We start from the raw sequence: 11344 nt of genomic DNA on the forward strand, positions 1-11344 counted from the left end.
ATGCAGTTAGTTATGGGACTACCTACCTTTTCTCTAGACTGGGTTCCTGAACCTTTAACAGTAGCCTAGGTAGGTAAAGGTAGTCCCCTGTGCAAGCACTGAGTCATTACTGATCCATGGGGGGATGTAGCGTCACAACATTTTCTTGGCAGACTTTTTGTTACGGGGTGGTTTGCCATTGCCTTCCCCAGTCATCTACACTTTACTCCCAGGAAACTGGGTACTCATTTTACTGACCTCGGAAGGATGGAAGGCTGAGCCAACCTGAACCCGGCTTCCGCCAGGATCGAACTCAGGTCATGAGCAGAGGGACACTGCTGGGGTGTGGGGGCACTGCTGGGGTGTGGGGGGGACATGCTCTGGCCATTAGCTGTGTTGTGGTTTGTGGTTTAATGCGGGAAGTGGTGGTCTCTGGCCAGGGCTTTTTTTCTGGAAAAAGAGGTGGTGGAACTCAGTGGTGGAACTCAGGACTGCACAATGACGTCACTTTGGGTCAGCTGGAACAAGGGGGGAGTTTTTTAAAGGTTAAATTGCCCTCGGCGAAAATGGTCACATGGCTGGTGGCCCCGCCCCCTGATCTCCAGAGGGGGAGATCAGGGGGCGGGGCCACCACCCATGTGACCATTTTCAAGAGGTGTCAGAACTCCATTCCGCTGTGTTCCCGCTAAAAAAAAGCCATGTCTCCCGCACTGAAGAGAAGGAACACACAGACCTCAATGCATTTCTGTGCTGGGAGAACAACCGACTCCTCCTTTTTACAGTCGTAAGAGGCATAGGGCTTATGGATATAAAACTAGCATATGTTCTTGAACGCCAAAGTGGTAGTGCAGGCGTAAAGCACAAGCAAGCCTAGCAAAGGTACAGCAGCTGTGTAGACAAACAGGTCTCTTTGAACTGCTCATGTATTTTGAACATCAATCTTCTTCCATGGAACAAATGCTTTATGGATCGATAAGGCATTTGGACCGCCTCCCTCCCTGTGCTCTTCCACAGCAGCTTCGCTCTTCTGAACAGGTTCTCCTGCTGCAGGTGCCACCCTACACATCGGCGAAATCGACAGCAACATGTACACGGGCTTTCTCTGTGGTGGCCCCCACTTTGTGGAATGGCCTACCTGAGAAGGTCAGGAGAGTCCCCGCTCTCCTGGCTTTCCACAAACGATGCAAAACAGAATTAGACAAAAAGGCTTTTTACTCAGATGGGAGGGGTGTATTGTAGGGAGGGGATCTCAGATGATCTGCTAATGAGTTAGGAGCCATAGACCTCACCACTATGTTGTATTGGATTTTGGTTAATGCTATGCCTTTGTGAATATCTATTTACTCTATGGCATTGTTTATGGAAATGCTCCTGATATTGATTGTACTAATCTCACACTGTGTAATCCGCCTTGAGCCTCAGTGAGAAAGGTGGATGACAGACAGACAGAATTTGTACTGACTTATCTGTCTGTCTGTTTGTCCAGATTCTTAACATCTGTCCAAATTATTACAGTCATTTCAAATTTCCTTTTGTATTGGCAATGCATCTGAACACAACACACTGTCTTATGCTGGCTAAAACTATTCATCTATCAAGGTCAGGCACCTGTCCCCAGTCTCGGGAGGGGGAGAGGTCTTTTACATCACCTACTAGCTGAGCCTTTTAACTACAATAGCGAGGATTGAACTTGCGACCTGTGCATGCAGAACATGTGCTCTGCTCCTGAGCCATGCACCCTCCTCAAAGCAACATTTCAGTGTTTCAGATGCTGTTTTTCTTCGTTTTTTTCACACTCCTTTGTTGCTACCGAGCAACCCAGAAGTCCTAGCGTAACCCCCCCACCCCCACCTCGCAGAATGCCGTTGTTCAGGCAAAGGCAGCCGGAATCTGTTCTTATTTCAAAGAGTTCTCTGAGTTTTCTTTGCTCTGAACAAAAAAAAAACCCTCCAGTTTTATCAGGAGGCTGCTTCTTTCAGCTCTTCTCTGAACATGTGCCGCGTTCACTTGTTTTGAGCTTCACTGGGAAAAGAGAAAGGCACTGAAAACATGATCGGTGCCAGGCAGTTCTTGGCTGCCACTCCACATTCCCTTTTCATAACGTGTCTGTGGGCACAAAAGAGAGTCTGGGTCCCAGCACCCGGGCTTAACAATGCCAGTACTGTGGGGTTTGTGCTTAGCAGGCAAAAGTCTGGAGAGGCGATGGCTTGCTGTGCATGGGCCAGAAACTGTTTCCTCTTTGGGGGGACAAGGATAAGACCAAGTCTGGGGTCTGTGGCAGAATTAGTCTCTGGGATGAAGAAGGAACTGGGCACTGCCTGGAGGAGGTGCCCGGAAGTTGAATGGGTCAAACCAAAATTCATCAGAGCCACATGGGATGGGGGAAAATGGAGGAGGCCTGAATCAGTAAACACGGCGAATACCAACAAGTTTCAGTAACAACCAGTTCAGGACAGAAATTATTGTTTTGTTGCAGGCTGCCGTTTTAAAGACTGGTCCGACAGTTGGAAGGTTGACCTTGCATTAATGAGACCAGCAGTCAGACCTCTGCGTAGGGCTGTCAGCCTCCAGGTGGTGGCTGGAGATCTCCTGGAATTAGAAATGAGCTCCAGGCCAGAGAGATAAGTTCCCCTGGAGAAAATGGCTGCTTTGGTAGGCGGGCTTTATGTAGGGTTTCCAGCCTCCAGGGGTGGCTGGAGATCTCCTGGAATTACAACCGATCTCCAGGTGAGAGAGATCAGTTCACCTGGAGAAAATGGCTGCTTTGGAGGGTGGACTTTATGGCATTATACCATTCTGAGGCTCCTCTCCTCCCCAAACTCCGCCCACTCCAGGCTCCACCCCCCAAATCTCCAGAAATTCCCCAGCCTGAACCTGGCAACCCTAGCTTTATGGCATTATACCCTGCTGAGGTCCCTCCCCCCCCCAAAATATCCAGAAATTTCCCAACCTGGAAACCCTATGCAGCGACTCAGCGGGCAACTTGGTGTTTGTGCCTGGAATTAAGAGTACCAGCAGGCCTGGTGGGAGCATTAAAGCGGGGGGAGTAGAAGAAACCCCCTCGGGAATATTCCAGGCTCTGAATATCCAGATTTAATCCTTACCCCCTCCCCAATAAAAGGATCGCCAGTCTTTTTTACTTATATATAAAAGAGGAAAGGTCATTGGCAGTTTTCCCAGTAAACCTCTCCTGAGATAATTCTCCCGTTCTGTCCAACAGGCATGAAGGTGCTTGGAAGGCTGCAGCAAGCGCACTTAGCACTTATCCTTTTGTGAAAAGAATAATAAAAAAACGAAGTCCTGCGGCAGGCCTGCTTAGGCCTCAGTCCCCGAAATGGCATGTGCAATTGTGCGTGTGTTCTTCTGCTGCAGCGTTTGCCCCTATTCTCACTTCTGTCAGGATGCAGGCAGTAAGCTTCTTTGGGTAGGAGCCTGTTTTTTAAATGTGGCTTTACACACACACACACACACACACACATTCTGCACCATGGCCATTGTGGCATCCAGTTGCCAACATCCAGGTTGGGCCTGGAGATCTCCTGGAATTGCAACTGATCTCTGGACTACAGAGGTCACTTCCCCTGGAGAAAATGGCAGCTTTGGAGGGTGAGCTCTGTGGCATTATACCCCACTGAGTGGTCCCTCCCCTCCCCAAACTGTGCCCTCCCCAGGAGCCACCCCCAAATTAGGAGTTTCCCAACCTGGTGTTGGCAACCTCCTCCACTGCTAGAGCCCTTCTCTTCCTGTGGCCATAAAACCTCCAAGCCACAGCAGTGCGACATCAGTAGCACTTTTCAGGGGATCTGTTGTGGTGGACGTTTGCTCGCTGACGGCAGTGCAGACAACAACAGGCAGTCGAATAGGATTAAGGAGGGGCTGTGTTCAGCGCAGATATTTTTGCACACAAGCTCGCCTCTTCTGTCATGCTTTATTTCTGCTGTGTTGCCTGTTCTTCTTTTGTCTCTTTTATAAAGTTATACAATCAAAACTTTAAATGTAACAAATGTAAAAAGAGGGGGCGGAATCAAAGTTGATCAACTTCAGTAACAGAGTGATGGGGGAAAGGCTTATATTAAAAGTATTGTATTAGTATTATGTGTATGTTTTCCACGGATATGTCAAGCTTTCAGTTAAATAAACATTTGATCTCAGCTGCTTTTATCTCTTTCTTTAATTCCTCCCTCCCCTGCTTTGAAGGGATTTTGTTAGCAGACCTTAAATACGATTCCTTCCTTTGATTTTTTTTTCTTAAATCATATTTAATTTATATATGAATGCAGGACTTTTTTTCTGGGAAAAGAGGTGGTGGAACTCAGTGGTGGAACTCAGGACCTCACAATGACGTCACTTTGGGTCAGCTGGAACAAGGGGGGAGTTTTTAAAAGTTTAAATTGCCCTTGGTGAAAATGGCCAAATGGCCAGAGGCCCCGCCCCCTGATCTCCAGACAGAGGGGAGTTTATTTATTTATTTTTTAAAAGTTTTTATTAGGTGAGTACATATTACAAGTAACATTTTTATTTAAAACCTAAATATCAATTTCCCCCCACCCTTTCCCTCCCCCCTTTTCTCAGACTTCCAACAGTTTTCCAACCCTTATCTTATTCTATTCCTTACTTATCTATTCCATTTATAAATTATTATCTCATATTTCCCTAATAAACTAAATAATATCCATTAAATTCAGATCTATTCAAAACTTATACTTAACAATAATTAAAACTTCACTTTAAATGGTAAAAATCCCTATCTCCAATATTTTCCCCAATTAGTAACTTTCAAATTGCCATAATTTCCCCTTCACATCCCATTTTTTCTCCAAATACTCCTTCAGTCTCCCTAGACAGAGGGGAGTTTAGATTGCCCTCTAGAGGGCAATCTCAACTCCCCTCTGTCTGAAGATCAGGGGGCGGGGCCACCGGCCATGTGACCATTTTTAAGAGGTGCCAGAACTCCGTTCCACTGCGTTCCCACTGAAAAAAAGCTCTGCATGAATGAAAGCCTCCCTTATAGGGTTGTCAACAGACTCGGGAGAAAAATGCCCTGTCCCCTTAACAGACTTAATATGTAAAAATGGGCAGGTGAAATTTTCATGACATGGAGATCAATAACAACCTGTTGCAAATAACATTCCATTAAGCCTTTTTTAAAGGGAGAGGACACTTTTTCTCCAGACCTGTTGACAACTCTGCTCCAGGAAGAATAGGAAAACTGGAAGAAAGCATAACTGAGCATAAGGTAAAAGAACTGAGGAAAAGGATGCTTGTTAGCTTTGTAGGTGCAAATGGTCTGAAAGGGAGGCCAGTTGCCAGAATCAGTCCCATGTCAAACACAACACTTTTGAACATCAAGGGTATGTAGATAGGGTGATACAAGGGTTGCCAGCCTCCAGGTGGGACTTGGAGATCCCCTAGAATTACAACTGATTTCCAGGCCGCAGGCATCAGTTCCCCTGGAGAACATGGCAGCTTTGGCGGGTGGACTTTATTGCAGTATATCCCGCTGAGGTTCTTCCCCTCCCCAAACTCTGGCCCCCAGGTTCTATCCCCAAATCTCTAGGAACTGACCAACCCAGAGGTGGCAACCTTAAAGTAAATGACAGGACAAGGGAGCAGCGTAAGAATGCAGTTGAAGTCATATAGGATATTACCACACTTCTTAGGGTTGACAACTGCATGGAGGGGGAAAAATGCCCCTTTTAATAGGGGCTTAAGGGGATCTTATTTACCAAGTGATGTTATTTGCCACCATGTCAGGAACAGCTTCCGCTGCCCCTTGCCACACATTATGCTGTCAGTTAAAGGGACAGGAGCTGTTGGCAATCAACTGGTTTAGTAGCCATTCCCTCTTCCCAGAAACTCCTTGGAAACCTGGTTCAATGAGTAGGGCGTGGCTACCCAACAGAGGATTCTCAGCCTCTCAACAAACTACAATCCTCCAAATTCAGAGGAAGGCAATAGGCTGGGCCCAGCCTACTAAGCCAAACAAATGGGTGTCCCGTAGGTGGTCATGCAGGCGTATCACCATCCCACCTGGCCCTGGCCCCAGTTGAAGTGTTGTTGGCAAGCACTTTTAGGACTGAGATTTCTCCTCGGAACTCCCTCCTTGCCTTGCTGGCTCTTCTTGGCATGTTATTTTCACATCGATGACTTTGGCTTTCACTTCCTTCCCTGTCCGTGGAGCCTCAATGCTTAGGATGCCATCGTGGGTCACGGTAGCTTTAACCAGCAAGGGGTCGGCATCCAATGGGAGGATGTAGGTCCTGGTGAACTCCCGGGAGATGAAGCCATGCCGGTCGGCTTTCTGTGGGTGTTGAGCGGTCACCTCCAGGAGGTTGTCCACTGTGCGGACGGTGATCTCGTTGGGTGTGAAATGGCAGACATCGAGAAACACCTGGAATTTGTGGTGATTGAGGGTCACCTCAGAGACTCCTCGGTCTAGCTGCTTGTTAACCCGAGGCCGTATGTAGTAGCCATGGTACAATGTGGGAGTGAGAATGTCTCCGGGGGAAATGCCTGAAATAGATGGGAAGAAAGGGCATACATTATCTCCAAAACAGGGTCTCATTTTAAGCTCCCCTTAGGATCAGTGCCAAAGCAACAAATCTGTTTGGTAGAACTTTTCTTATTTACCTGCATCTCATTCAGAGGCCAAAATGGAGCTATCCACGCTTAAAATTGCTGTTCTGGCTTTCCCCCCCATCCCTCGGGGGGCACCAATATTTTCTCCTCCATGAATGGAAAAGCAACTGCGGGGGCAGGCGTTGAGCAGGACAATGGATTAAAACATAGGGGCATCCCTTTCCAAGTATGGAAAAGTAATTGAGGAAGTCGTTTCCAGTGAAAATAGCCAGTAGAAAAAGCTTGCATCCGTTTCTCCAAACAAAGTAGTAGTGTTGCGTAGTAAGACATACAACAATACAAGTTGCCAACTACATTCCTGTTTTGATGTGTAAATCTGAGGGAAACTTGTCCTGTGTAGCTTGTCAGTGTATATAGTTTATTGTTGTTGTATGTCTTTGTAGCTTGTTAATTCCTCATTGTACATATCTTATTAGAGTTTGATGTTTTTATCATTTGTAAATATATCATTGTGCCATTTTGCATTACAAGCATATTTCTTTCTGACCTCTGGTATTTAGTACCTTTTTTCAGACACAACAACAACAGTGTGCTTATATACCACGCTTCTGGATAGATTAATGCCACACTCAGAGCAGTGAACGAAGTCAGTGTTACTCTTATCCCCACAATACAGCAGGGGAGCTGGGGCTGAGGAGAGTGGCTCATCCAAGGCCACCTGCTGAGCTCATGGCAGGAGTGCGAGTTGAACTGGCAGAGTGCTGATTCACAGCCCAACCACTTAAGCACTATGCTACAGAATTTCTCTACCACTGCAATAGCAGCTCTCCGTTGTTCCTTGTCATGGGGGCAAAATAGAGTTCTGCATGGCGTGTGCCTCTCCCAAAGCTGCTCCAGATGAAAAGAGCTTCTTCTCTGCTTCCAGAAAATGTATAACCCCTCCCCCAGGGATCTGAACCTGGACCTCCAAGGGGCTAGTCCCAGTCCTAGGCTGGGTCTCCAGTTCAGGCGTGCACATGAACACTAAGGCACTATTTCACACAGTGCAGCTGCGATTTTGAATGGATTGTGGGTATATTTTATTCTAGTTTATTTTTAACTGGAAGAACAATCACCTTTCTGATTTTCAGACAGTGTGGGGCAGGTGATGAAATGAATACTCAGTGTCTAAAAGGCAAGAACAGCCTTCAGCAATGCGTAACTTGGTGGGGAGGGGCTCAGCCTGGACACTGATCTTCAGTATAAACATTGAGCATTACAAACACGTCACTAATTTTGCATGTGAAATGTTGGACGGTGTGGCAAAGCTCCTTCTTCGCAAAGCCTTAATTCAGTGGTGCTTGCAGTTTAGCCCTCTTTGGAAAGCTCTGGACACCTGAAGGGGGGGTGCACAAAACCCCAGGGAAGTCTAGTATCCAGGGCCCTGAGGTCTTTTCCCCAGGTCTCACCCGTCAAGACTGGATGCATCCAATAATCCTAGCCTGAATTTGGGAACCTTGAGAAGAGCCGATGCTTCTTCCTTTTATGCAGCTTTACAGAGCGGTTTGGTCACAGCCCCCTTCGGATGCTAGTCCTTGGAAAGAACCTGTAAAACCTCTGGGGCCAGGGGCTGCTCCCCCACCAGGATATCCCATCTTCCCACTGTTTTAGCCTGGCGATTGTAGAGATGCCACTTCACATCTCATACAAGAGCCGGCGACTGGAGGCTTTTCTCCAGTTGTTACCTCCACCATGTTCCAGGCCTATTTCAGGAATGGGACTTTTCCTTTCATGGATCCTTTAGCTGCTACACCCTTCCCGCCAGGTTTAGCTTTGAGGTAGCTGAAGTACCAGGGTCCCAGGAGGTGCTGCCTGCTGGGCTCCAGGGCAGGAGCAATGCCTCCCAAGTCCAGGGAAGTTCTGGTATCTCCTAAGTGCCTTGCTGCCCACTTTCCTGCCCAGCTTCTTCCCTGTGCCAGCCAGCTGCTTCTTCTCATGCCCAGCCCTTGTTACACAAGCCTCTCCCCTCCTTCCCTGCTCACTCATTCTTCCCGTATCTCCCCTGCACTCTCAAATAGTGTGTGTAGGGGGAGGGTCTTTCTTTTTGCTTTTGGAACTCTTTACGTTGACGGCATTGTTAACAGCAACATGGAAAATGTTCTCTTTATCTTTTCCCCACCCCAGTACCCAGAATCTACGCTCAAACAGATGTAATAATTTTCTCTCCTTTGCACCTGCCATGGGGGGGGGGATCGCTAACAGACGATTCCCAGCAGCCTGACGAAACTACAATTCCAGGATTCTTTGGAGGAGTGGAATTAAATGGCTATAAAACACCTCTCTCAGATCGTACGAGTACAATATTTTGCTTTAATGAACAGTTCTGAAAAGGCTTTCTTAAGTAGGACACGTCACATGCAGTGCGGATTCTCACACAAGTAGGAAAAGGGCTGGAAAAGAGTTAGGAGGATCGACAACATTGCTGCACCATGCAGTGCAACACAACTCACACTTCAGGAATCCAGAGCACAGCTAAGAATAACATTTGGGGAGACCTGTAGAAGCTTTTGACAGGTATACTCAGAAATCATGACGCTTGCAGCCTTTGGGGCAGCGAGAGCCAAGCTACAAGCGAGGAATGACACTTGAACGGCCAGTGAACAGACTCACGTGTATGCCTCCCTGTTCACTCGCGCTCCATTTGTCATTTGTCACTTGTAGCTTGGCCGAGTTTTCTTGCAGGAGCCTAATTACAGCTGCATAACACCATCTTCATTCCATCTTAAACTGTTACAAACTGTGGACTTCCCCATGCTGGGCAACATCCTTTTATCCCCCCCCCCGCCCCGCCCCGCATTTTCTTCCCTTGTTTTGCTTAACACCCAGCATGGTGAAGTTCTGAATGAATCAGAAACTCGCTTGTTCTTTTCTGATCTAGACAGTGGCCTGTACAATGGTTGACAATCCTCTAAGGCCGCATGCTATGCCCACTTCCCTACAGAAAACACAGGGGAAACATTAAACACATGACATCCCTTGGCAATAGTTTATTATTTCTGTTTTTTTAAAAAAAAATTAAGATGAACTATCCAGGAGTGTTCTCAAAACAACACAGCGGAATTGTCAGCCAAACCTTTGGAACCATAAGGATGTGTTTGCATCCGCCATGGGTATAAAATGAAAAACATGTCCTGCCTGCCTCCCCCCCCTCTCCCTCCCTCCCTTCCTCTTACCTTCTCCAAAGTTCTGATCATAGATCTTGCTGGGGTTGGCAAACTCGTACTCTGCACTCATGGGGTAGGCGTGAGGCACAGTGCGCTCAGCCATGCTCTTTGCTGGGGAACGGACCCTTGGGCGTACCTGTTTCAGCGTCTCTGAGCAAAAACCGGAGTCAGATTTGCAATGTTTTAATCGAGTGAATTCCACAGGGAGGAGTAGGTGATGAAATATGGACTGAAATAGACAGACAGGCCCTGGAACGCTGAGCCTTTGGTGAGGACCCAAAGCGTCTTGCTACATTCCACAAGAGGCGTCTTTTTCACTGTTGGAAGGCAGCAGGAGTCGGCCGATGACAATGTGGTCGCAGCTGTCAGAAATGTCAGAAAAATGCAGTTCTCCCAGGCCGGCGGGGACAACTGGACGACGAAATCAAACGCATGGCATGAAAATCCGACTGGAAGAGATGAATGGCTGCGTCTCCCTGCTCAACTACCCCCAATTCCCCATGCTACCCTACTGCACTCTTAGTAACTGCTTCAGCCTATAGTTAAAGATGCAGAGGAGTTAGCCGTATTAGTCTGTAGTTGCAAAATAGTAAAAAGTCCAGTAGAACCTTTAAGACTAACCAACTTTATATAGCATAAGCTTTCAAGAACCACAGTTCTCTTCGTCAGAAGCATCTGACGAAGAGAACTGTGATTCTCGAAAGCTCATGCTACAGTAAAGTTGGTTAGTCTTAAAGGTGCTACTGGACTCTTTACTAGCTAAAGATGGTGTCTGAGGGCCAAGCTACACATGACGAAAGACACTTGCCTGGCAAGTGGATTGAGTGGGGGGCAAGTGAACAGGGAGAAATACACTTGCCGTTCAAGTGTCATTTGTCACTTGTAGCTTGGCCCTTAGTTCTTTTTTTTCAGTTTGTTATTTATTTAAAATAATAAACGCAAACATAAACGCACAAAACATGAACCACATCATACAATCATCTACATCATATCTCTACAATCACCCACTACTTGTCATCAATCATCATCTAGATCATATATAAACCTAAACGCGCCATCTAGATCCTATAAGAGAAAAATAGACTACTATCATTTAAATCATATTCTCATCAATGAAATCATGTATCTATATAAAGCTTGCTTATGTGGTGTCTGACTTCTTGATGAAGACTCCGTGACGCCTGTTTATTATTGCTGCAAGAGACTCAAAGATGCTTACTCCTTTGGAATTATTACCACTTGGGACCTGGTCATATGAATCGGCACGGGGGGTGGGGGGAGAATGCAGAATGATGCTTGTGTATGGTGGCTGATTTCTAAAAAGAGAGGTGCTGGGGTCTTGCCTGGCCCCCAAATCCCTTATATGCATGCCCTTTATCACAACTTGCTTCTGAACGGGCCCACCATCCCATTAATTCCTCATCAGTGTCAACCTTACTGTGCACTGCAAGTAAAACTTCATGGAAAACGACAGAGAGCCTTATACAGCAGTCATGGATATTATTTGCTACCAATGTAGGTCCGGGAGAACTTTTTGCACAGACATTCCACCCCACCCCCCACCCCTGGATTCAGCCAATAAG

The 11344-nt window shown here is 46.9% G+C and overlaps 1 protein-coding gene across 1 annotated transcript; it reads right to left on the minus strand.

Annotated features, from left to right (window-relative positions):
- Positions 1–3839: 3839 nt before the first annotated feature.
- HSPB2 (heat shock protein family B (small) member 2) lies at positions 3840–9920 on the minus strand. Its single transcript, XM_054998010.1, has 2 exons — positions 9771–9920; positions 3840–6492 (listed from the first exon to the last, which is right to left on the minus strand). The coding sequence occupies exons 1-2, from the start codon at positions 9862–9864 to the stop codon at positions 6050–6052; spliced, it is 537 nt and encodes a 178-aa protein (XP_054853985.1). The 5' UTR covers positions 9865–9920; the 3' UTR covers positions 3840–6049.
- Positions 9921–11344: the final 1424 nt, after the last annotated feature.

The sequence above is a fragment of the Eublepharis macularius genome, chromosome 14 (genome assembly GCF_028583425.1).
Source record: "Eublepharis macularius isolate TG4126 chromosome 14, MPM_Emac_v1.0, whole genome shotgun sequence".
In the NCBI taxonomy this organism is placed as follows: Eukaryota; Metazoa; Chordata; class Lepidosauria; order Squamata; family Eublepharidae; genus Eublepharis; species Eublepharis macularius.